At 52.4% G+C, this 26,826-nt stretch overlaps 1 protein-coding gene across 2 annotated transcripts in view; it reads left to right on the top strand.

Moving 5' to 3' along the window:
• Positions 1-469: 469 nt before the first annotated feature.
• C7H10orf88 (chromosome 7 C10orf88 homolog) overlaps positions 470-26,826 on the top strand; it is a 44,508-nt gene continuing 18,151 nt past the window's right edge. The window contains exons 1-4 of one of the 2 annotated variants that reach the window (XM_029610573.1): positions 470-633; positions 1,287-1,490; positions 11,753-11,825; positions 18,758-18,964. In XM_029610573.1, the coding sequence (XP_029466433.1) occupies positions 518-633; positions 1,287-1,490; positions 11,753-11,825; positions 18,758-18,964 (600 nt within the window). In that variant the 5' untranslated portion in view covers positions 470-517. Of the gene's footprint in view, positions 634-703; positions 827-1,286; positions 1,491-11,752; positions 11,826-18,757; positions 18,965-26,826 lie in introns of those variants that run through there. The other variant, XM_029610574.1, reaches the window with a different exon arrangement.

Below are 26,826 nucleotides of genomic sequence, written 5' to 3'. Positions count from 1 at the left end.
CCTCCTTAAAGTGAGGCAGAGGGCTTGCACCATCATAAAGAAATGCCTCAGCCATGCACTGTCTCCGCACGAGGACCTCTCACCCACAGCGAGGCTTGGGATACACGCGCCGCCCTTCACAACCTCGGAGTGCGTTACTGTCTCCAGCTCATAGCGAGGCTTGGAACGCACACCAACCCCTTCAGAATCTGCCTTTCAGCCATAGCGAGGCTTGGAACGCACACCCACCCCTTCAGAATCTGCCTGACACTGCCTTTCAGCCATAGCGAGGCTTGGAACGCACGTCCCCCTCTTTAGACTCTGCCTGTCACTGTCTCTCACCCATGGCAAGCCCTGAAACGCACGCCCCGCCCTCGTGACACGCACCGCAAGCCTCGAATCAGGTGCCCTCAGGGGGGCGGGTCAGCAGCCCCGGGTCCGCCCCTATAGTAATGAGCACTTCCGGAGCGGGTCCGCCAGGAAATGAGTTCCGGCGCAGCCTCCATTCATTTTTTCGCCCGCGGGAGCCGAGGCCGGCATGTCGGGCCCTGTCAGCAGCCGCTGCTCCTGGCGCGCTGTTCCGGGCCTGGCTGCAGCCCTGCGGGTAGCCCGGCAAGAGAGGAGCGCGGGGGAGAGCTCGGAGCCGCGGGCAGGGTGAGTGTGGGATCCCGGTGAGGAGCGAAGTCCCTGCCCCGCCCCCCGTTCAGCTGGGAGCAGCACCGGCGCTGTCCCGTCCCCCCCTGTTCCGCAGGCGTCGCTGAGAGCTCCGGAGTTTCTGCGCCGCGGCTTCCTAATGCAGCCTCCAGCGGGACCGGACAGCAGCGCGTGCAGCTTTGGCTTGCTCCAGGTGACCTTAGGTGGCGGATCTGAGACTACTGGACCGGGGACGGCTGAGGCTTCATCAGTGCAGGGCTGTGTCGTGTCCAGGTCCAGTGGTTCACAGGATGCACCTCTGTTATGCCTTGTGCATGGCCCTTGAAAGGGCCTCCTTGAGTAAGACAGGAACGTATTCGTCCCTCTGGCACATATGTGGGGGTGTGGAGTGAAGCCTGCGGGACGGGAATGCCTCTGTAGTAGAAATCTCAGTCTTTCTTCAGGAGGGCTTGGATAAAGAACTGGATCTTGATTCGAGTCTGAAGAGTTATTTGGCGGTTGTTGCCTGCTACTGGTGTCTTCGCACTAGATGCAACCCCTGTTGATGTTCCTATCCTATACTACATTGTCTCTTTTGAACTGTTATAACCTGCTTTGAGCTGTCTCGTTGAAAAGCATGAAAAAATGCCAATGATGTATTTTTACCCCATCAGTGAGAAGTTTATAACCTTGGAACGCGTTTCAGAAGTTGGAGATGAGCCCCCATGTTTCCTGTATCTGCAGTGTGACCCTCGGGGGAAGGAGGAAATACTCAGTCTGACAGTGATTAGTCAGGCAAGGAACATGGAGATCTATGCCAAGGAGGAGGAATATGTGGGCACAAGCAGGGGAGAAGTCTACCTCGCTGCAAGTGACAGGTGGGTCTTGGGAGACCATTTTTTCTCTCTCTTTACCCTTGTATCTTACCTTTCTAAACCCAAATTGCTTAATAACGCTGTAATGCAGATCATAACGCAATAAATATAAATACATAATACAATTCAGTCATAATATCAACCACTCCCCCTATGTCAGCGATCTAGGAGTTCAACTAGACAACCAATTCAATCTAAATCATTTGTCCAAAACACTACCAAAGAATGTTTCTTTAAATTACAAGTATTAAAAAAACTTAAACCTCTCCTTCACTTTTGAGATTTCAGACTAGTGCTGCAGTCCATTATCCTCACTAAATTAGACTATTGCAACTCCCTCTTGCATGGTCTCCCTGCAATAACAATAAAACCAATGCAGATGGTACAGAATGCCGCGGCGAGAATACTTACCAACTCAAATAAAAGAGAGCATATCTCGCCCATACTGCAGTCTCTGCACTGGTTACCAATCAAAGCCAGGATTTCGTTCAAAGTACTCATGATGATACATAAAGACATTCATAACATCGCCCCTCTCAAACTGAGCCATCAATTCTGTGCTCACACCTCTGAAAGACCAATCAGAAGAGCTTACAAAGGCTCTCTGCATGCCCCCCCTACTAAATCTTCTCTAAGCAAAAGACGTTATTTACATCTGGGCCGACTCTTTGGAACACTCTCCCTCCTGACCTCTGTCAAGAACATTGTCTCCTAACCTTCAAGAAAGACTTATAAACTTGGCTGTTCAATCAAGCTTTCCCTGAAAACCCAAGTTCTCTTTGATGCAAGTCCTAGAACATGACTCCAAGACCTTCCAGTACTCCCCATGCTCACCCTCACTCCCTCCCTCCACTCCCCCCCCCCCTCTCCCCGCCATTAGCCTCTACAGCCTTCCCCTTCCCCGCTTTCCTTACCTTTTAAATCCCTCCCTTATCCTTACCTCCTCTTTCGCATATATTCTCCCCCCTTTCCCTCTCCCCTCACCTCTCCCCCCAACTTTGTAAATAAGTTCACATATGTAATTTTAAATCCATATCTTTCCAATTTAAGTTATCCATGCTTGCTTTCTCTTTCTCTCGTACTTCGCTATTTACCTTGTTCTTTTTATCCAATCATTATCCAATATCTCCCAGTTAAACCCCCCTGTTCAATGTAATTTCCTTTCTCAGTTAATTGTGAACCGACATGATGTGTCCTACGAATGCCGGTATATAAAAAAATGTTAAATAAAATAAATAAATAAAAGACCTATGCTAACAGTTATTGGACTTACTGAACTATCTTTTCACAGTCCCTCGAGGATCCATCCTAGTTTTAAATAAAGTGTTTTATTTATTTATTATTTTATTATTATTTATCCACAATTTTTATTTTATGTTTTGTTTTTGTTCTCGGTTTGTTATGGTATCATGTTTCCAAATGTTTTTTTCTGAATGTTGCAATTGCTAATGTTCATTGTTTAATGTATCACCTCCTAGCGAAAGTTCTGTTCCATTGTAAACCGGTGTGATCTATATTCTTTATAGGAATATCGGTAAATAAAAATTCAAAATAAATAAATAATATGCCAAAATATAAAAAACTATAAAGCATTATACTCGCCAGGGGGACTCGCCAGAATGATGGCTACTGCCTGGAGACAATACCCTTATTCAATAAACATACTCATGGTTACTGTGACTCCAACATCGATCTAAGCTTCAACAGCAAGAGGAAATGTGGAAAAAAGGATTTGCACTCACAAAGAGGGGAGTAGCTGGCTTGTTATGGCGGTTACTACCCCAAACCAAATGTGCCTGATACTTCACTTTCGATGCATTTCCAGCATAGCTCTCTGCTTCAACGGCAGGGGAAAAGGAAAAACTGATACTTCACGCATTTCCGGCATAGCTCTCTGCTTCAGCGGCAGGGGAGAAGAAAAACTGATACTTCACGCATTTCCAGCATAGCTCTCTGCTTCAACGGCAGGGGAAAAGAAAAACTGATACTTCACGCATATCCAGCATAGCTCTGTGCTTCAACGGCAGGGGAGAAGAAAAAACAACCAACAAGGGCTGTACAACATAGTCTAGGTAAAACAAATAAGCATGGGTGTAGCTTGCTTATTGCGGCGGTTACTACCCCTACTACCCCTAACTAATCAAGCTTGATATTTCACTTGGTTGCAGCTCCATCACTGCTCTCTACATTAATGGTGGGGGTGGAAGGGAAATAGAACCAAGAGCTAAGAGAAACAGATAAGTATGAGAGAAAAAATGTGTGAGGCTTGCTGGGCAGACTGGATGGGCCGTTTGGTCTTCTTCTGCCGTCGTTTCTATGTTTCATTACTAGTAATTAAAATCCAGCCAGCTCTGGTTTGTCCCCATCCATAAAAAATACAAAGTAAATAGTCTAAAATGTCAAACCAAATTCATACATATCCCACTTGAACCCGTGTGCCCTACCCCTGCGCACCAAACAAGCAGGGTGGTGCTTTCAACCGGAGGGTGCCACACCCTGGGCAAACTGCACCGATAAATGACTGTCACCTACAAGAAGGGTTACTATTGTGTGGTGAAGTATCATCTGTCTGCACGGTGGAACTTTGTACATGAATGTTTTGATCATGAACTAAATATGACTGTTCACCTGTATAAAGTTCATAATAAAATGATGGCTCTCCCTGGGGCACATCCTTCATACTGCAGGGACTATAAGCATAAATGCCCCAGGTATCCTCCATGTTTCAACAGGACTTTACCTCGTTGTGACCGCCGTAAGAGCAGCCAGTCTGTCCATGCGATACGCCAACTGTGCCCTATGGAAGCTGAGAAAAGGATTCAAGGAACCTGTCCTACTGGTTATGGACACAACCTCAGATGTGCTGGGGATTATACTCATGATGAGTACACCCCCTCCCCCAAGTTTCTACTTGCCAAGGCTTATATTGAAGCACAGGGTTGCTCGGTGCTGGGACTGCCTGTGGTAACCGGAGGAAACATATCAAAAATCTACTTTACCACCCCTGAGGTTAAAGCAAATGACAGTTTATAGTACTTCAGGACTATGGTTCTTTGCACCGTGGGGAGCAGTAAAGGCTATTTCTTTCAATACAACTGCCCAGTTTTCCTTCGGATACGTCGTGCCGTTGTTTTTCCTCAACAAACATCACCAAAATTGGTTTGCTCCTAAAAGGAGACGTAGGTCAATGTTTGATTTTCAGCTGGACAGTGATCCTTTCCATCGTATCGTGCGGACTATTTTTCCTGGTTTAGGTGTTTTTGAACTTGAAAGTGCTTTAAAGAATCTTTCTGCCACTGTGGAAGTCACTATGAATGAGACAATGAAAATTATGGGACTAATGCAACAAGAAACTAAATCTCTTAAAGAAGTAGTTTTAGATAATAGGATGGCTTTGGATATGTTACTAGCTGATAAGGGAGGGGTTTGCCAATTTATCAATTCTTCTTCTTGTTCTTATATTAATAATGATGGTAGTATTAGAAATCACATGCAAGCCATAGATAATCTGCTGACCCACCTTTCTCACTATACTGATACAGATAACCCCTCCTGGTATGTTTTTGGCTTGGGCAGAATGCTAGGACTTTGGGGCAAAAGAATATTGATGCTTTTTATAACTATTATAGAGTTCCTTCTTATTTTATGTGTATCTGTTCAGTGCATTGTTATGATATGCAAGAAAAGCGTTCCTAAAATACTGGTCTCTACAACACTTGCAGTACCACAGAACGCATCTCCGGATGAAGAGTTTAGCAGATTATGCACTACGGGTGACAGTATAACTAATTTTTAAGGCAAGCAGCATGCCCCTGGACAAAAAAAGGAGGGACTGTGATAATAAAGAAATATTGGGGCCATCTGTTCAATACAGAAATATTGGGGCCATCTGTTCAATACAGATGCACCATCTGAGGTCCAGGGGGCACTGCTGGCTTGTAAATTAAGACATTCTGCTTTTCTGTCTCTCTCTCTAAATAAATAAAAGAAAGGATGTATCTTTTGAAGTTGCATGCTCCCAGGAAAAAGTTATAAAATGTAGTTCCCTGTACGTACCAGGATCAGTCCAGACTGCTGGGTTATGCCTCCCGTCCAGCAGATGGAGTCAGAGAGAAACTGAAAAGGCACCACTGATATACCCTGGTGTGCCCCCTGCGATCCTCCAGTATATCTCTGACTCCAGCAGATGAGAGAGCATAACCTTGCGGTCCTGATCTCCTGTAAATTGAATTGTGAAGGGATTTCCCTATCAGGTTTGACTTAATGTAGAGGAGAAATCCTGTGACTAGATCAATTAGTGATTTGTACCTAATTTGGTAATAATAAGTGGAGCCATAGCAGGCCAGGCAGGGCACTGCCCTACAGCCTTTTCCCGGGGTTTTTTTCAGTCTTACCCAGTGAGAGGAGGGGAGGATTAATCGGTGGGCCGGTCACTCTCCCTATCCGCCTCCTGAGAAGTTTCATTCCTCGGAGAAGAAAGTTCAGTTGGATGTGCTACACCCCCTGCAGGCTCCACCAGCCACTTGTCTGTGAGGTACTTTAGCTGCCGGTGGCAGCGCTATTTAAAAAAAATAAATAAATAAAATTTAAAAACGAGGTAATTGTGTCCACTGCCTGCGTTCCTCACTGTGGTCTCCGGAAGGGGTGGCTTGTCACCCAGCCCTTACTCGCGCCATTTTTCGCGCCGTCTTTTGGTGTTAAAAAAAAAACCAAAAAAAAACCATGCCCCGAGGCACTGTTTGTACGGCATGTGGGGAGCCGGGCCGTCGGCTCTCCCGCGAGGGCCTTTGCTCCCAGTGCCTTCCCGGGGGTGAGGGTTCCTCGCAGGGGTCAGCCGCGGCCGGGAGCTCCCCTTCCCCGCGGCGTGGGGCACGGCCAGCGTCGGCCAAATCTCGGCAGTCCGCGCTGCCGATACCGGGGGCGGCGGCCATTTTAGAAAATTCGGCGGCCATTTTAAATGACTCGGATCGCGATGCGGTTTCGTTGGAAGAAGGGGATGACTCCCCCCCCCCCCTGTCCCCACCGGATCTTAGCCCCCGCGGGTTACCAGGGCCTGTTAATTTGCCACCTGTGGGAGCAAAAGGAGGTTCTTTGAAGAGGCCTCATCCCTTTTCCTCACAATTTGTACTTTTGCTCCACAAGGCTTATATGGAGGCCGAAGCGGAATGGGAGCAGGGTACTCCTGCCCCAGATAAACGGGGGAGACTTTCTACTGGTCTCTTTGGCTTGGGGGATGCAGCCCCGGCTCCTCCTCAACCTCCGCAGCAGGCTGCTCCAGCTCCTTCGGCTCCCCCTCCAAAACCTCCTCAGCATGTAGCTCCGGCCCCCCTTTCACAGGATCCGTCCACGCCGGATCCTGATATGGATGTAGGGGGTACGGACCCGGTTGAGGGGGATGATCCTCAGATACTCCGCTTATTTCATAAGGAAGAACTGGATCCCTTGATTGCCCATGTTCTTCGGGAACTAAAGATTCCAGTACCCCAGGTTGACTCCAATTCCCAGCCAGGGGATTTTGAATTAGACGGGCTCCGCACGCCTGCGCATGCCTTTCCTTTTCATAATAAACTGTTTCAGCTTGTATCCCGGGAATGGGATAATCCGGAGGCAACTCTTAGGGTCAGCCGCGCTATGGATAAGCTTTACCCTCTCCCTGCGGATTCCTTGGAGCTCCTTAGGGTGCCAAGGGTGGATTCGGCGGTCACTGCCATGGCTAAACATACCACCATTCCCGTAACAGGGGGTACGGCCCTTAAGGATCTTCAGGATCGGAAGCTGGAGACGTTGCTTAAGCGCATCTTTGAGGTTTCGGCTGTGGGAGTACGGGCGGCCGTTTGCAGCTGCAAGGTACAAAGGGCTACCCTTCGTTGGGTACAACAGATGTTGACATCTCAAGATCTGCCTCCGGATGAAGCAGAGCAAGCAAACCGTATAGAATCCGCGGTGGCTTACACCGCGGATGCCTTTTATGACCTCCTCCGCACTTCGGCCCGGTCTATGTCTTCGGCTGTGTCGGCACGGAGGTTACTCTGGCTGCGTCATTGGGCGGCGGACTCTTCCTCCAAGGCCCAACTCGGTTCCTTTCCCTTTCGGGGCAAGTTGTTATTTGGCACCGAGTTAGAAGACCTTATCCGATCTTTGGGGGAGAATAAAGTGTTTAAGTTGCCAGAGGACAAGCCTAGATTTTTTCGCCCTTCGGGTACCTTCCGCAGACGGTTTCGCGGGCAACGCCGTTTTCGCTCGGGAAGGGGGTCCTCTTTTGCTACCCGACAGCCGTCTCCGCGTTCCCAGTCATGGGCTCCTTCCTTTCGTGGTAGAATGCCGGCACGCGCAGGGGCGTCTCATACCTTCGCCACCTCTAAGGCGGCTCAATGAAGGGACGCCGGTCCATTCCTCCGTCCCGGAGGTAGGAGGACGACTCTCTTACTTTTGGGAGGAATGGGCCACAATTACCTCAGATCAATGGGTCCTCGACATTATATCTCACGGCTACGCCCTAGATTTTGCAAGGCCCCTGCGCGATTTGTTCCTTATCTCTCCCAGCGGTTCTCAGGTAAAGCAACAGCGAATTGCTCAGACCCTGGAGCGATTGCAGGCGCTGGGTGCAATAGTGCCTGTGCTGCCCGCCAAGCAACGCACGGGCCGTTATTCCATCTATTTCATCGTTCCCAAGAAGGAGGGCACATTTCGGCCGATTCTGGATCTCAAGCGAGTCAACAGGGCGTTGCGCATACCGCGGTTTCGGATGGAGACCCTGCGCTCGGTCATAGCGGCGGTACACAAAGGCGAGTATTTGGCTTCCTTAGATCTCACGGAGGCTTACTTGCACATAGGGATACAAGAGTTCCATCAAAGATTTCTGCGCTTTATGGTCCTGGGATCTCACTTCCAGTTTTGTGCTCTTCCGTTCGGTCTGGCGACAGCTCCGAGGGTGTTCACCAAGGTAATGGTGGTGGTGGCGGCGAGTCTTCGGAGAGACGGAGTGTTGGTACACCCGTATTTGGACGATTGGCTCATCCGAGCAAAATCACGACGTCTCTGCGAAGATGCGATTCAGGCGGTCCTTCACCGGCTCCACTCCTTGGGGTGGGTGGTCAATTACACCAAGAGCCATCTGATCCCCTCCCAGAATTTGGAATTTCTGGGCGCCTCGTTCGATACGAAAGTGGGAAAGGTTTCTCTCCCACAGGCAAGGATGGAGCGTCTGATGGCGCACGTTCGCCGTCTCCTCGCCCTTCCCCTGCCTGTGGTATGGGATTACTTACAGGTTCTTGGATATATGGCATCCACACTGGATTTGGTTCCGTGGTCATTTGCGCATATGCGGCCGCTACAGAGGGCGCTTCTGTCTCGTTGGGACCCCAAATCGGAAGAGTTTCAGATACCTTTGCCACTCTTACCCCGAGCGAGGACCAGTCTACAATGGTGGTTGGATCCGGTCCACTTGCTCCAAGGCACCGATTTGGATCCGCCTCAATGGATCATTGTCACGACTGATGCCAGTCTGACGGGCTGGGGAGCAGTCTGTCAGTCTCAGTCCGCTCAGGGACGTTGGACGCCTCCTCAGACCAAGTGGTCGATCAATCGTTTGGAAACGAGGGCGGTTCGCCTAGCATTACAGCACTTTCTGCCTTTGATTCGGGACAGAGCAGTTCGGGTTCTGTCCGACAACGCAACCACGGTAGCGTATATAAATCGGCAAGGCGGTACACGGAGTCTACCGGTAGCAACCGAAGCCAGCCAGTTGATGGTGTGGGCAGAGCAGCACCTGTCTCGGATTGCGGCGTCCCACATCGCAGGAGTCGACAACGTTCAAGCAGACTATCTCAGCCGGCAACGACTAGACCCGGGAGAGTGGGAACTATCTCCCGAGGCACTCAGACTCATCTGTCGCCGGTGGGGAACTCCCCGGTTGGACCTCATGGCAACTCGTTTGAATGCCAAGGCAGCTCGCTTCTTCAGTCGCAGAAGGGAACACGGGTCGGAGGGCGTAGACGCGCTAGCTCTTCCCTGGCCTGCGCACGTTCTTCTGTATGTGTTTCCACCGTGGCCGTTGGTGGGGAAAATATTGCGTCGCATAGAATCCCACACGGGACCCGTCATTCTCGTAGCTCCGGAGTGGCCGAGGAGGCCGTGGTTCGCCAACCTCATCAATCTAGCGGTGGACGGCCCCTTGCGGCTCGGTCATCTGCCTCGACTCCTTCGGCAGGGTCCAGTATTTTTCGACCAGGCCGATCGCTTTTGTCTAGTGGCTTGGCTTATGAGAGGCGGCAATTGAGAAGGAAAGGATATTCCGAGTCGGTCATTACTACTCTTCTGCAGGCTCGTAAGCCCTCTACCTCGGTTGCTTATGTCAGGGTATGGAAGGTTTTTGACTCCTGGTGTCAGGGTCTGGAAGTGCCGTCGCGGAAGGCTACGGTGTCTCATATTCTGACTTTTTTGCAAGAGGGTCTAAAGAAGGGTTTATCCTATAATTCTCTGCGTGTGCAGGTAGCGGCCTTAGGCTGTTACCGCGGTAAACTTGACGGAGTTTCCATTGCCATGCATCCGGACGTTGCACGATTTTTAAAGGGAGTTAAACATTTGCGACCCCCGGTGCGACCTATCTGTCCTTCTTGGAGTTTAAATTTGGTTCTCCGGGGTCTTTGTACTTCTCCGTTTGAGCCTCTACGAAGGGCTACTCTCAAGGATCTCACTCTCAAAACTGTTTTTCTCGTCGCTATTTGTTCAGCTCGCCGAATCTCGGAACTTCAGGCGTTGCTTGTAGGGAACCTTTTCTCCGTATTTCTAATTCGGGGGTTTCTCTATGTACCGTTCCTTCGTTTTTGCCTAAGGTAGTTTCCGCCTTTCACGTCAACCAGACGGTGGACCTACCGGCATTTGCGGTGGACGGGGCTGAGGCGTCGCGGCAACCAGAACTTCGCAAGTTGGATGTTCGAAGGACGCTCTTGCGGTACCTGGACGTTACCAACCCCTTTCGGTTGTCTGATCATCTGTTTGTCTTGTGGGGTGGTCCAAAGAAGGGAAATAAAGCTTCAAAAACTACGATCGCACGCTGGTTGAAAGAGGCGATTGTGTCTACTTACATTTCCCAAGATCGCGCCGTTCCGGAGGGTCTTAAGGCTCATTCTCTGCGCTCCCAGGCGGCGTCGTGGGCAGAGAGTGGGTTTATTTCCTCGCAGGAAATTTGCCGAGCGGCTACTTGGAAGACATTGCACACCTTTGCGAGACATTACCGTTTGGACGTGCGCGCTCCGATGGTGGACTCATTCGGCAGTGGTGTGCTTCGTGCGGGACTGTCAGGGTCCCACCCCGTTTAGGGCAGCTTGGGTACTTCCCAGCAGTCTGGACTGATCCTGGTACGTACAGGGAAAGGAAAATTAGGACTTACCTGATAATTTTCATTCCTGTAGTACCAAGGATCAGTCCAGACGCCCGCCCATTTCAGTGAAGAGTGTAGAGTCCCGCAACTGTTGTTTTTTCCTGTTTTTCGGGTTCCGTTTTTTACGGGCACTTGCTTGTTTTCATGGTTTCCTCGTTTTTTCCACATGTTCATATACGTTTCATCTTTATATTGAGCTAGTCACAGAATTTGCCATTGTTTTCTAATTTCATACTGCTTTGTTATGGATTATACTGGAGGATCGCAGGGGGCGCACCAGGGTATATCAGTGGTGCCTTTTCAGTTTCTCTCTGACTCCATCTGCTGGACGGGAGGCATAACCCAGCAGTCTGGACTGATCCTTGGTACTACAGGAATGAAAATTATCAGGTAAGTCCTAATTTTCCTATCTCTTCAAGGTTAGTTAGTTTCTCAGGGTGCTGGGAAATGTTAGAAGTAGCAAATGTTTAAACAAACGTTTCTCTGTGACCCTCGTGACCCTAAATCAAAGAAGTGCTGTTTTTAATTGCTATGTAAAACTGTATTTAAGGATAGTCTTTTCAATCACAAATTAGGTCAGTCTTTTTAGACTTCCTAAGCTGACCTCCTTATGCGCGCATAAGAATAAGTAAAGAATAAAAAGGCTTTATTCAAGAGAAATATACTGTCTGTCTTGCCTGTTGCCTTGTGTTAAACTTTTTTATCGCAAGTGTGAGCAGCAGGCTTAGCAATTCTGGCGCGCTGGGCACAATACTGTGGGGATGGGGGTCTGCCCGGAGCTGTGCATGAAGCAGTAAGTACGTCACTGCAACACTGCTCATTGCTAAATCCACAATAGGAGCTCTGCTGCAACCCCTAACTTCTGTCCTCTCTTTATTTACAGTGGGAATGGCACAGTTACTTTCTACAGGAAGTTTCTGAAGATGGAGTCTCCTACACCAGCCTGCAAAGTGAAGGTACAGAGTCTTATTACTGTGCCAGATGACCTCAGCATCCACCTGCACAAGCACTAAGTCCTACGCTGCAGCAGCCCTGAATTCCCGTCCTGAGACACACACACACCCCCCCGCCTACCTCCCCGAATGCAACTGTGCTATTGTACCTGAAACTCTGCCCTGTGTACTGAGACTCTGCTAATGCCCCACTCTCCTGCCCTGACGCACTCCCTGCTGCTGCACGATGGAGACCTTCATACTGGGCTCTGCCAATGCATTCAGTCCTGCCCTGCGGCACTCCCCTGCTAGTCCAGGAGTGAGATCTTCACGCAGAGCTGGGTCAGTGCCCCGGTACCAGGGCACCTCATTCCTGCCCTGCGGCACTCCCCTGCTAGTCCAGTACTGAGATCTTCACGCAGAGCTGGGTCAGTGCCCCGGTACCAGGGCACCTCATTCCTGCCCTGCGGCACTCCACTGCTAGTCCAGGAGTGAGATCTTCACGCAGAGCTGGGTCAGTGCCCCGGTGCCAGGGCACCTCATTCCTGCCCTGCGGCACTCCCCTGCTAGTCCAGGAGTGAGATCTTCACGCAGAGCTGGGTCAGTGCCCCGGTACCAGGGCACCTCATTCCTGCCCTGCGGCACTCCCCTGCTAGTCCAGGAGTGAGATCTTCACGCAGAGCTCGCTCAGTGCCCCGGTACCAGGGCACCTCATTCCTGCCCTGCGGCACTCCCCTGCTAGTCCAGGAGTGAGATCTTCACGCAGAGCTGGGTCAGTGCCCCGGTACCAGGGCACCTCATTCCTGCCCTGCGGCACTGTCTCAGAGATTCCTGGCTAACAGTACTTAACATGAAGTCCTGCATTGTCCATGCTGCAGTTCTTCTGTGGATAATGACGTCAGATCCAGGGAGTGATAGGCTTTATACCGCAGTGCCCGTCCCCAGAGCTATTTTACTCCCAGGGTTCATAGGCTCTGTGTCCCTGTGTCCATCTCCAGAGCCCTCCTGTCCTAGACAAGAAAAGCTCTAAATCCCTGCAACCATCCCCTAAGCCATCCCATCCTGGCAGTGCCAGGCCCTGTACCCTTGCACCCATCCCCTGACCCCTCAGACTTAGAGGAGATGGGCTCTGCCCTTCCTCTGATCTCTTCCAGGCTCCTAGAGCTTGCTCTGAGTTCCAGCCCAGAATAAAATTGATTCCCTGTACGTACCAGGATCAGTCCAGGACACCTGGGTTGTGACTCCGCACCAGTAGATGGAGACAGATTAAAACTTGTGGGCGGAGCCATATATGCCCCTGTGCCAGTCACAGCCCCCCAGTCTTACTCTGTCTGCAGTAGATGGTGCAGGTCCGGTCACAGCCCTGCCTGCCCTGGTTCTGGTACTCCGTCAGGGTCGGTTCTTTTTTATTTCTTTAGGCCAGTTTAGGCTACAGTGTTTTCTATTTGGGAAATTTTTCTAAATTGTCACTTAGGTCCCTTTCGCCCTGCCTCCCAGGGGGGTTGTGAGGTTCTGAGGGGACCACCCCCCCTGGTTGAGGCCGCTGCTAGGGTCGAGGACCCAGCTGGCCTAGTAGCAGCGTCAGGGGTGACACCGGGGAGTCCGGTTCACTCACCCCTGCTGGATTAGGGCTCCAGGACCGTGGACAGCGACAGGCGTTTTTGTTAAAAAAAAAAAAAAAAAGGTTTGTTTTTATTTTCTGTGCCGGCTCTCTCTTGCTTCGCGTCGCCACTCGTGGGGGGGGCGCCGCTGACGGGGGGAGGCCGTTCGCTCGATTTTTTTATTTTTTTTGTTGCTCCTGTTGCCCCGTTTTCGTGCCTCTTCGCCGGCATGCCTCGCGGCTCGGCGCGCGCGCGGGCCTGTGCATTTCTTGCATCCCGGGCGGAGAGGGGTCGTCCGGGGCGCCTCGGGGGGGGGGGCTCGTTCGTGACCCGCGCGATCGCCTCCGCGCGGGGGGGGCGCTGTAGAGAGGCCCCAAGAGCTCTTCCCGCTCAGCGCGGGAGCGGCGGCCATTTTGGCCACGGGCCGCGAAATGGCGCGGGAAACGGCAGGGCCTTCGGCCTTGCCTCCCGCGCTTTCTCCGCAACGGATCGCGGTCAGAGGGGGTCCCTCGGGGGACCCGGGGTCCCCGGGGAGTCCCGCTGACGATTCTTTGGATTCGGGCTCATTTTCGGAGGACTTTGCGCTTTTGTTGCGCAAAGTCCTGAAATATAAAAAAAGCAAGCGCGGCCGGAGTGAAACTCGCAAGGCTCCACCGCAGAAGAAGTCCAAGAAGCCTTCGGGGGTCGCGGAGGGGCCCCAGGGCGCCTTGCAGGGGACGCGGCCTCCACGTGGCGTCCCACAGGAGGCGGACTCCGATTCCTCCCCTGGGGCGGACACTGATTCCCCTGAGGAGACCCAGAAGGGAGCCGACGAGGTGGGAGCGGACGGCTCCGCTACGTCCGGCGTAGGAAAAGGATCACAGGCGGTGGAGGGAGACGATCCCAAGGTGGTCCGGCTATTCCGTAGGGAGGAACTGCCACCTCTAATTCCGGCCATTCTCCAGGAACTGGGAATAGAGGCCCCTCCGGCGGTGGTTCGTCAGGAAGCGAACATGGATCCGGTCCTGTTAGGCCTCACGGGTCCGGCAGTTGCTTTTCCGTTCCATTTTTCTTCAACGGACATCATGTTCCGAGAATGGGACACTCCGGAGTTGGGTTTGAAGGTCAGCAAGGCCATGGACAAGCTTTACCCGCTCCCGGAGGATGCGCTGGACCTTCTCAAGCTTCCCAAGGTGGATTCAGCGGTCTCTGCGGTAACGAAGAGATCGACTATCCCGGTTACGGGAGCGGCAGCCCTCCGGGATCTTCAGGACAGGAAGCTGGAAGTACAGCTTAAGAAGATTTTTGAGGTTTCAGCGCTAGGAGTTCGGGCCGCCATCTGCACGAATTTCGCTCTGAGAGCTAGCTTGCGCTGGGCTCAAGTCCTCCAAGCCAATGCGGATCTTTCTGCAGACGAGGCAGCGCAAGCGGATAAGTTGGAAGCGGCAATAGCATATGGCGCAGATGCGCTCCACGATCTGCTGCGCACTTCGTCTAGATCCATGGTGGCGGCTGTCTCGGCGCGCCGCCTCCTGTGGCTACGCAACTGGGCGGCGGATGGCTCTTCCAAGGCTCACCTCGGGGCGCTGCCATTCAAAGGTAAGTTACTGTTTGGCAAGGAATTAGATGATTTAATGGCTTCCCTGGGGGAAAATAGGGCTTTCAGGCTGCCCGAGGATAGATCCAGGTCGCGGTCTTCGTTTTCAGCCAGGTCCCGCTTTCGTGGTCCCAGGAAGTCGTGTCCTCAAAGGTCGTCTGGGCAATCGTACAGGTCTTCCTCCTCCCGTACCCCACAGTGGCAGCAGCAGCAGTCCTTTCGTGGAAGGCGCTTTGGTAGACCAGGGGGTGCCCTGGCGATCACGGCGCCCAAGTCTTCGCAATGAAAGGGGGTCGGCCCATCTCCCGCCGCAGCCTCAGCACGCCGTTCCCAACGTCGGGGCGCGGTTGCTGTCGTTTTACGAGAGATGGGCCGGGATAACGTCGGACCAGTGGCTCCTCACCGTGATAAGACACGGCTACGCGTTAGATTTTGCTCGCATTCCAGTGGACAAGTTCCTTGTATCACCCTGCAAGGCCCCCGAAAAGAAGGCGGCGGTGCTAGACACCATCCGCCGCTTAGAAGGCTTGGGAGCTATCTCCCCCGTTCTGGTCAGCCAACACGGCAAAGGCCGTTACTCCATTTACTTCATCGTCCCAAAGAAAGACGGTACGTCCCGACCAATTCTGGATCTCAAAGGGGTGAACCGATGCCTTCGCGTTCCTCGCTTCAAAATGGAGACGATCCGGTCAGTCATCGCCGCGGTCCGGCCCGGCGAGTTCCTGGCCTCCCTGGACCTCACGGAGGCGTATCTTCACATAGGCATTCAGCCGTCGTTCCAACGCTTCCTCAGGTTCTGCATTCTGGGACGGCATTACCAGTTTCGAGCGCTCCCGTTTGGGCTCGCGACGGTCCCCCGTACATTCACGAAGGTGATGGTCGTGGTGGCGGCGCAGCTGCGCCGAGAAGGTCTCCTGGTCCATCCTTACCTGGACGATTGGTTGATTCGGGCGAAGTCCGAGGATCAGTGTCGGATGGTGGTGGCCAGGGTCCTCCATCTGTTGCAGTCCCTAGGATGGGTGGTCAACTTCAGCAAGTCATCTGACGCCCACGCAGACTTTGGAATATCTGGGTGCTGTTTTCGACACGAAGCAGGGCAAGGTGTTCCTGTCGCACGAACGGATGTGCAAACTGCAAACTCAGGTACGGCACTTGTTGTCTCTCCGCCAACCGCGGGTCTGTGACTACCTTACGGTCCTAGGGTCTATGGCTTCCACGCTGGCGCTGGTTCCCTGGGCGTTCGCTCATCTGCGACCATTACAGTCATCCTTGCTATCCCGCTGGAAGCCGGTCTCGGAGGACTTCCGTCTACTGCTTCCTCTAGCGGGACACGCGAGGTCCAGCCTGCTCTGGTGGCTGGACCCCAATCATCTGTCCGCCGGAGTCTCTCTCCTGGTGCCCAATTGGACAGTGGTGACAACGGATGCCAGCCTCTCCGGTTGGGGAGCGGTCTGCCTAGGGAGCTCAGTTCAAGGCCTATGGTCAGTGTCGCAAGCCTAGTGGTCTATCAATCGCCTAGAGACCAGAGTGGTCCGTCTGGCCCTGCAGGCCTTCCTACCGTTGCTGCGGGGAAAGGCAGTCCGAGTGTTGTCGGACAATGCGACCACCGTGGCATACATCAACCGTCAGGGCGGGACACGGAGCCCCCAGGTGGCGGAGGAAGCTCAGCGCTTGATGGCCTGGTCGGAGCTACATCTCAGCAACCTTGCAGTGTCTCACATTGCGGGAGTCGACAACGTGCAGGCGGACTATCTCAGCCGTCATCGCCTGGATCCCGGAGAGTGGGAGCTGGGGGACGAAGCGTTTCTTCTCATTTGCGAAACGTGGAGTGTGCCCCACATGGATCTGATGGCCACGTGGCACAATGCGAAGGCCCCGCGATTTTACAGTCGACGTCGAGAGCGGGGGGCAGAAGGCATCGATGCGTTGGTGCTTCCCTGGCCGACGGATGTGCTGCTCTACGTGTTTCCCCCGTGGCCGATGATCGGCAAGATTCTACGGCGCATAGAGTTGCACCCGGCCAATGTGATCTTGGTGGCATCGGAGTGGCCGCGCCGGCCGTGGTTCGCAGACCTCGTACAGCTGGCAGTAACGGCACCCCTTCGGCTCCAGGGAATGGCGGCCCTGCTCCATCAGGGCCCCGTCTGTTTGGAGGATGCGGATCACTTCTGTCTCGCGGCATGGCTTTTGAGAGGAATCGGCTGAAGAGAAAAGGTTATTCAGATGCGGTGGTGGCCACGCTACTGCGTTCCAGGAAGCAGTCGACGTCTCTGGCTTATGTCCGTGTCTGGGTGGTTTTCGAGGACTGGTGCACGCAGCGTGGGGTGGACCCCACTTCGGCTTCCGTCTCCGACATTCTGGCGTTCCTCCAGGCAGGTCTAGCCAAAGGTCTGGCGTGCAGTTCCCTACGGGTCCAAGTGGCGGCGCTTGGGTGTTTGCGAGGTAAGGTCCATGGTACGTCCCTGGCGCTTCACCCGGATGTTTCTCGTTTCCTTCGGGGTGCTAAGCACCTTCGCCCCCCGTTACGTCTTCCTTGTCCGGCTTGGAACCTCAATTGGGTTCTCTCCGCTCTATGCGCGGCGCCGTTTGAGCCCTTAAAACGCGCAACTCTTAAGGATCTCACTTTAAAAACAGCATTCTTGGTGGCGATTGCCTCGGCACGGCGTGTTTCCGAGTTACAGGCCCTGTCCTGTAGGGAACCTTTTTTGCGTATTTCCGATTCTGGAGTTTCCTTGCGGACGGTTCCTTCCTTTCTACCGAAAGTGGTCTCGTCTTTTCACGTGAATCAATCGGTGGAGTTGCCCGCGTTTGCGTGCGGAGAGTCCTCTGTTCCAGAAGAGAGGGAGTTACGGAAGCTTGACGTGCGGAGATCCCTTCTCCAATATCTGGAGGTCACTAATCCGTTTCGGGTCACAGATCATCTGTTTGTCCTGTTCTCTGGGCCAAAGAAAGGAGCCGCAGCGTCCCGCACAACGATCGCTCGTTGGCTCAAAGAGGCCATTGGTTCGGCGTACTTGGTGCGGGGAAAACCTCTTCCCGTGGGGCTGCGGGCTCACTCGACTCGATCTCACACAGCGTCTTGGGCGGAAGCTTCTCAGGTGTCACCTCGAGATTTGTAGGGCGGCCACCTGGAAGTCGTTGCATACCTTTATCCAGCATTACCGGTTGGATGTCCGGGCTACCGATTCCGGGGATTTTGGAGAGAGGGTACTCCGAGCGGGACTCTCTGCTTCCCACCCTCCACCCTCAGTAGGTTGCTCTGGTACATCCCAGGTGTCCTGGACTGATCCTGGTACGTACAGGGAAAGGAAAATTAGTTTCTTACCTGATAATTTTCGTTCCTGTAGTACCACGGATCAGTCCAGGATCCCGCCCGCAGTGCTGCGCTGAAGTAATGGAGAGTCCGCTCTGTGTTCTGAATTGCTCTGTTCCGCTTGTTAGCTCTCTCGGTTGGAGAGTCCGTTTCCAGGAGGGGTGTTTCTTTCCCCGTTTTGTTAGCGTTTATAGCTAGTTGTTGTTTACTTCTCTGGTTGTGTTCTACTTTGACATTCCGTAAGACTGAGGGGCTGTGACTGGCACAGGGGCAAATATGGCTCCGCCCACAAGTTTTAGTCTGTCTCCATCTACTGGTGCGGAGTCACAACCCAGGTGTCCTGGACTGATCCTTGGTACTACAGGAACGAAAATTATCAGGTAAGAAACTAATTTTCCTTTTGAAAGTCCACCCTGCTTTTCTCTCCAAAGGTCACTGTAGTGCTTACTGTTTCTTTTTGCAATAGCTGCTGTCACATGGGGGAAAGGAGAGGCTTCTCCTGAGGAATATTACAGTCGAGCTGACAGCCAGTACTGCCCAATGTCCAAGAAGCTTTCCTCCTCTGGGAACCAGCATTGACCTGGGGCGCGTGCAAACCATGATGGACTGCATGGGGTGCAAATTATCTCCTGGAGCCCAGCAGCTCCTGAGCATGGTCCAGCATCAGCAGAAGGTGAGTCACCGGCTCCTGCTTCCTCTGCTGTGTTGTAAGGGTGAAGAGGGGAGCAGGAGGTTATTAATAGCTTCCCTATGTATCGATTGATTTTAGTTGTTTTATTTTGATGTAGCTGAAGGGAAGTTATGTTCAAGGACAGGTGTTTCCCTGTCCCCAGAGGGTTCACAGCCTGTACCTGACAGAAGATGAAGTGACTTGCCCAAGGTTACAAGGAGAGGCAGCAGGATTTGAACCCGGACTTCCCTGATTCTCACCCTACTCCTCTAACCACAGGGTTAGCAGAATAGATTGCTTTTGTTTGCAATCAATGCTCATCAGACGTATGTCAGGGACAGAATCCGGGTCTGCATTAAGCTCTGGCATTGTTATACAGATGAGTAAGAGGAGCTGGTAGAGGTACCAATGTGATGCACAGGAGATCTGTGAGCTCATTAAGAACATAAGAATTGCCATAGTGGATCAGACCAAGGGTCCATCAACCCCAGTATTTCCTAGCGTGTAGCAGATGGACTCGGGACCATCTGACGTCAGCACTACATATACCCATGCAGGAAGCTCTGCTCTTCAGTATTTTCCATCTCCATAGCAGTTCGAGACTCTATACGTGCTTGCACAGCGTTAGAGTATTTAACCAAGGAAATCTAAGACTAGAAATCTTACCTCTACAGACGAGCCCCGCTCTCCTGAGGTGATACCTACAGGTCCCTCCCCCATTTGAGAATTCCTGAGGTGATTTCCGAGATCCCTCTGAGGTAGGCCTCGGTCCGGCAGCCGGTTTCCAGCGTGGACTTAGCTCCTGGCAATGGGTGTGGCTGAGAGGCAGCAGGTGCAACTTCGAGCGCGGCGGTGAAGGTACTTTTCCCTCTCCCCCAGCAGCCGGAGACCACCCGCAACGAAACCGGGAAACGCCGAGACAAGGTAAGGTGGAAAACATTTTAAAAGTCTCCGGTCTCCGAGGCTCAAATAGTTGCACAGATCGCCAGTTGGCGTCAGTGCTACCGGATTGATCAGCCCTATCCGGGCTAGACCCCGATCCGATACGAGGGCCCTCCCATGTGGAGACCCTCATAGGTGGTTGCCATATTGCTCGTGTGGTCGCCATCGCCATTTTCACTTGATCGCCGCCCTGTCCGCCGATTCGATCCGTGCGCACAGAGGCGAGCCGTGCGCATAAGTGCCGGGCGCACAGCCACACGCTCAACGGTGATAGTCGCATAAGTAAACCCCATGCTCACAGCAGCACGCGCATCTTATTGAGCGCGCATCCGACCTACACACACAACTTCGGCGCACCTGAAGCACATAACTCAGCCTCCCGGCTTGAACACACAAACCAAAGTTTTCTGCAAGCCTACGCGCACAGACCATGGCATCATCGGACAAGAAGCTCAAGGCTCAGGGTCTCTGCCCAGCATGCCACATTAGAGCTGCGCAACACGAAGAGGCCTCAGCCCTGTGTCTACAGTGGCTCTGGGTGAACCAGGACAAGGTCCTCTCCAGCCGGCACTGGGATACAGATCCACGACAGTACACCGGATCTGGCTATCCCCAGCAGGAGCCTCCCTCAAACGAGGCTCCCCAGGGACGTAGCACCTCTCAGTTTAGACCCAGCAACTTTCTCCTGGGTAGAATTCTTCAAAGGTCTACATACCTTTGTCCACATGGAAACTGCTCTCCCGATGACACATCCACAGCCTCCCCCAGAGCACCCTAACATCCCGGGACCCTCTAAACCCAGAGAAGTGCCCCTCCCACCTCAAAGCCCCAACATAGGGGACACGGACGAGGATGAAGACTCCCTGGAGGAAGGGGAAATCCCTCCGGGAACGGAACCTTACCGAATCAAGAGGCGGTTCTTCGCCAAAGACAAACTATCAGACCTCTTGGCTCACAGCTTGAAAGAGCTCGCTATCCCAGGCACGAGTGCCACAGGGGAACCGAAGACGAACCTCCCTCCTCGAGGGACTCCGTCAGGCCTCCCGCCATTTCCCTTTGCTGCAAGCCGTTCAACAGCTGATTGACCTGGAATGGGAGGCTCCGGGGGGGGGGTGGACCCTGACAGCCCTAAACCCCCCCTGGACCCCACTGCCAAAGATCTCCTGGTATTCCCCAAAGTGGATTCCATGGTCTGCGCGGTCTCAAAGCACACTACCATCCCAGTCGAGGGAGGAGCGGCTCTCAAGGATGCCCAGGACAGAAGTCTGGAATCCATCCTCGGTCATTCGTATCAACTATGTCACTACACATTGCGGCCTGCTGTGCCGTGGTGACACGTGCCTGCTTATCAAAGACTAGGAACGCTACCACACCCGTTGAGGCACTAGAACCAGCAGTATCATTCCTCACGGATGCGACCTCTGACCTGGTGCGCACCGCAGCCAGAGGCGTTTCGTCCATTGTGTCAGCCAGAAGGCAACTCTGGCTCCGAAGCTGGTCAGCTGACGCGGCGTCCAAGACGACACTCACGAGAATGCCTTTTAAGGGAACCCTCATGTTCGGAAGTGAACTGGAGAAGTTAGCCGACAAATGGGGCGAATCCCTAGTACCGCAGCTACCGGAGGACGAGAACAAGAGAAGCCAGCGTTTCACTCTCTCTCTCCCCCACCCCCACCCCGGGAACTCGCGGCAGCAGCAGCAGCAGCCTCCTCCCAACGCTAACCTCCTTCATTTTCAGCCCTCGCGGAGGCGGAGTCCCATCGGCTGCGGTTGAACCTCTTCATTTTCCTCTGAGCCGCGCTGCAGTCTTCTTTTCTTCGGGCCGATGCCGAGCGCACTAGCGTGGCCTCTTCTTGCCGTGCACGCACCCGATACTCTCTACTTCCTCTTCCGGGCCGCGGGGGGGGGGGGCGGGGAGCTGGAAGAAGAGAGCACGCCGGTGCCGCTGACTCCAGCTGACCTGCCGCGTTCCGCCCGGGCTGACGAGGACCGGGCAGCAGCTGGGTCAGCGGGAAAGTGTGGCGAAACTTGTCTGCGAGCCAGATGCAGCCCTCAAAAGAGCCATATCTGGCTCGCGAGCCATGGGTTCCCGACCCCTGGAGTAGGCAGTGGAGTGCCTCAGGCATCTGTATTGGGACCTTTACTTTTCAATATATTTATAAATGATCTGGGAAGAAATACGACGAGTGAGATAATCAAATTTGCAGATGACACAAAATTGTTCAGAGTAGTTAAATCACAAGCAGATTGTGATAAATTGCAGGAAGACCTTGTGAGACTGGAAGATTGGACATCCAAATGGCAGATGAAATTTAATGTGGATAAGTGCAAGGTGATGCATATAGGGAAAAATAACCCATGCTATAGTTACACAATATTGGGTTCCATATTAGGTGCTACAACCCAAGAAAGATCTAGGTGTCATAGTGGATAACACATTGAAATCGTCGGTTCAGTGTGCTGCGGCAGTCAAAAAAGCAAACAGAATGTTAGGAATTATTAGAAAGGGAATGGTGAATAAAACGGAAAATGTCATAATGCCTCTGTATCGCTCCATGCAGGGGCCTCGGTGGGATTCAATGAGGATCAGGGGAAACAATCCCCTGTATGGCGATGACCCTAAGGTAGTCCACCTGTTTCGGAGAGAGGAATAAGAGCCTCTCATTCCTGCAGTTCTTTCAGAGCTTGAGGTGGAGCTCCCCCCGCTTGCTCTGCCGCAGGACTCTGTGGACCCAGTCCTAGTGGGATTTCGAACACAGACCTGGGTTTTTCCGGTCCATGCCCATGCTGCAGCAGCTGATGACCAGGGAGTGGGATGCTCCAGATGCTGGTCTGTGGGTTGGACGAGCCATGGATAAGCTTTATCCCTTAGTGGATGATTTTTTGGATTTATTGCGGTCTCCTAAGGTGGACGCTTCGGTTTCGGCGGTTGCCAAAAGAACCTTGATCCCGGTAGCAGGCTCAACGGCTCTCAAGGGCCTGCAGGACCACAAGCTGGAAGTGCTACTCAAACGCATTTTTGAGGTGTTTTCATGGGGTATCCGGGTAGCGGTGTGTGGCAGTTATATGCTGTATGCGAGCCTGCGCTGGGTACAGCAATTGCTCACGTCTCGGGATGACCTCCTTCCGGCTGAGTCCGAGCAGGCACAGCATTTGGAAGCTGCAGTGGCATATGGGGCGGATGCACTGTATGACCTGCTGTGCACTTCTTCTCGTACTCTGTCATCGTCTGTGTCGGCAAGAAGGCTTTTGTGGCTCTAGAACTAGTCAGTTGATATTTCCTACAAGGCCCAGCTTGTTACTATGCCGGTTAAAGGGGGGGGGGTTTTGTTCGAGGAGGATTTGGAGCAGTTGATCACGTCCCTAGGGTGAACAAAGTTCACAAATTGCCAGAGGACAGACCAAAACTCTCTAGAGGTTTTCCTTCATCCAGCTCTTGCTTTCAGGGACAGCGGAGATTTCGGCAGAACAGGCAGCAAGCAGCCAGTCCATGGCAAACAGTACCCAGGAACCAAGCCTGGTCTTCGCCCTTTCGGGTGCATAAAGTCTTCCGAGAGGGTGGTGCCTCCTTCTCTCCCGCCTCCACGAATACACAATGAGATGGGACCGGCCCATCCCTCGATCCCTCATGTAGGGGGTCACCGGTCCAGATTTTACAAGGCGTGGGCCAACATTACTTGCTTGGCCTTTAAGAGACTTCTACCTAATATCTCCTTGTGGCCCACAAGTCAAACAGCAGATTGTTCATCAGACTCTCAAGCACATACTGGCTCTGGGAGCGGTGAAGCCAGTCTACCCAGGGCACTGGGAGAAAGGGAGGTACTCCATTTACTTTGTAGTTCCAAAGAAAGAGGGGTCCTTCCGGCCGATTTTGGACCTCAAGACGGTAAACAAGTCTCTCAAGGTGCCACACTTTTGTATGGTTTCCCTGCGATCCGTCATCGAGGTGGTACGCAAGGGAGAATTCCTGGCCTCTCTGGATCTGATGGAGGCCTACTTGAACATTCCCATACGCGAAGATCATCAAAAGTTTCTTAGATTTATGATCCTGGGAAGGCATTACCAATTCTAAGCGCTACCCTTTGGACTCGTACCTCGCCCGGACGTTCACCAAGATCATGGTAGTGTGTCGGCATTTCTACGGAGGCAAGGCCTGCTTATTCACCCATACCTGGACAATTGGCTTATCAGGGCAAAGTCCAGGGATGGCTGTGTGGAGGCAGTCCACAAGGTGACCACTCTTTTGGAATCCCTCGGTTGGGTCATCAATCAGGCCAAGCACAACCTAGTTCCCTCTCAGTCATTGAAATTTCTGGGAGCCAGGTTCGACATGGCAGTCGAAAGTTTTTCTTCCGCCGGACTGGAGAAACAAACTGATGGACCAAATTCAGCGCTTGTTGAATCTTCCCTTGCCCAAGGCCTGGGACTACCTTCAGGTGCTTGGTTCAATGGCATCCACTCTGGAGGTGGTTCCTTGGGCTTTCGCTCATATGAGACCGTTACGAGCATTATTTTCTCGGTGGGATCCTAAGTTGGAGAATTTTCAGTTCCTTCTACCACTCACCAATCACGCCAAGTCCAGTCTTGGGTGGTGGCTTTGCCCACACAAACTGTCTCGAAGAATGGATCTGCAGATTCCGAGATGGACAGTGGGGACTACTGAAGCCAGCCTAACTGGCTGGGGAGCTATCTGCCAATATCATTCTGTGCAGGGCAGTTGGTCCCTGGAGGAGTCCGGATGGTCGATCAATTGCCTAGAGACCAGAGCGGTTCGCTTGGCTTTGCAACACTTTCTTCCACACTTACGCCATTAGGCGGTTCGCGTCCTCTCTGACAATGCAACGACTGTGGCCTATATCAGTCATCAAGGAGGCACCAGAAGCCAAGCTGTAGCCGACAAGGATTGGGTGGAGCAAAATCTGGCAATAATAACTGTGTCTCTCATTGCCGGGAAGGACAACATACAAGCGGACTTTCTAAGTTGCAGATGCGTAGTTCCTGGAGAGTGGGAGCTCTCGGACTGGGCAATGGATCTCCTTTCTCGCAGATGGGGGACTCCTCATCTGGACTTGATGGCAACGCGGGACAATGCCAAGTCTCCTCACTTCTTCAGTCGCAGGAGAGATCACGGCGCAGAGGGGTCGACACACTAGTGCTTCCCTGGCCAACATCAGTTCTCCTGTACTTGTTCCCTCCTTGGCCTCTAGTGGACAAGGTGCTTCGCAGGATAGAGGTCCACCCAGGAAGGGTAATCCTGGTAGCTCCAGAGTGGCCCCGACGTCCGTGGTTTGCAGATCTCATCAATCTGGCCGTGGACGGACCTCTGCGACTCTGATATCTTCCACTTCTTCTCCGTCAAGGTCCTATATATTTCGACCAGGCAGCTTGCTTTTGTCTAGTGGCCTGGCTTTTGAAAGGAGGAGATTGAGAAAGAGATGATATTCTGAAGCAGTTATCACTACATTGCTGCTAGCCAGAAAGGCGTCTACCTCTGTCTCTTATAGTAGAGTGTGGAGAGGGTTTGAGACATAGTGTCAGGAGCAAGAAATTCTTCCCAGCTACGCTACGATTGTTCAGATTTTTGCAAAATAGTTTGGCCAAGGGCTTGTCCTTTAATTCCCTTCGGGTGCAGGTAACGGCCCTAGATAATCTGGTTGGTAGCTTGGTGGCATCACATCCTGATATGGTACATTTCCTCAGAGGAGTAAGACATGTGAAGCCCCCCCCCCCTGTCTGTCTGATATGTCAGTCATGGAGTCTTAATTTGGTTCTTCGCGGATTGTGTGACCCGCCATTGAGCCCCTTAAGTCGGTAACATTGAAGGACCTCACCCTGAAGACAGTGTTTTTGGTGGCCATATGCTCAGCTCACAGAATTTCGGAGTTGCAAGCGCTTTTCTGTAGGGAACCCTTCTTGAGAATCTCTGACTCAGGGGTTACTCATTGAACGGTACCGTCGTTCTTGCAAAAAGTGGTATCTTCTTTTCATTTAAGCCAGTCGGTTGAGCTTCCAGCTTTTCCTGATTAGCGAACACTGTACAACACGCTCGTGAGCTTCATAGGCTAGATGTTAGACTTGCTTTGCTGCATTATTTGGAAGTCACAAATTTTTCCGACTCTATGATCATTTGTTTGTCCTTTGGAGCGGTCCCAGGAGAGGTCAAAAGGCTTCTAATACGATTGCTCGATGGTTTATAGGAGCCATTTCGTCTGCATACCTTTGTAAAGGACGACCGGTTCCTGAGGGTCTGAAGGCCCATTCTATTCGCTCTCAAGCAGCTTCTTGGGCTGAATGCCAGTTGGTATTGCCTCAGGAGAACTGCAGAGCCACTACTTGGAAGACGCTCCATATATTTGCTCGCCACTAACGTTTGGACGTTCAAGCGTCTGGAGATTTTGGCAGTGGCGTGCGGGACTCGCAAGGTCCCACCCGGTTTAGGGAAGCTTTGATACATCCCATGGTTTGGACTGCTCCGGGTACGTACAGGGAAAAGAAAATTGGTTCTTACCTGATAATTTTCATTCCTATAGTACCACAGATCAGTCCAAATGCCCGCCCAAAGACTAGGAGTGGGTAACAGGGAAATTTCTGCAGTGCGCGCGCGTGCATGTTCCAGTTATGTTATTGCAGCATACTAAGAATGAAAGCTACTGTTTACATGTTTATACATTCATGTTTACAGTTCTGTTCTTGCTTGATTCATTGCTAGTCCTTTTCTGCTTTGATAATCTAAATACTGAAGGGATGCAGGAGGCACACCAGGTTGAGTGAGGGTGCCTTTCAAGTTTTTCTCTGTCTCCACCACCTGCTGGAAGGGAGGCATAACCCATGGTTTGGACTGATCCGTGGTACTACAGGAACGAAAATTCAGGTAAGAACCAATTTTCTTTTCCTTAACAGACGGCTGAGGGGACTATGATAGA

The sequence above is a fragment of the Rhinatrema bivittatum genome, chromosome 7 (genome assembly GCF_901001135.1).
Source record: "Rhinatrema bivittatum chromosome 7, aRhiBiv1.1, whole genome shotgun sequence".
Classification (NCBI taxonomy): Eukaryota; Metazoa; Chordata; class Amphibia; order Gymnophiona; family Rhinatrematidae; genus Rhinatrema; species Rhinatrema bivittatum.
This window is presented reverse-complemented; position numbering and strand designations above follow the sequence as displayed.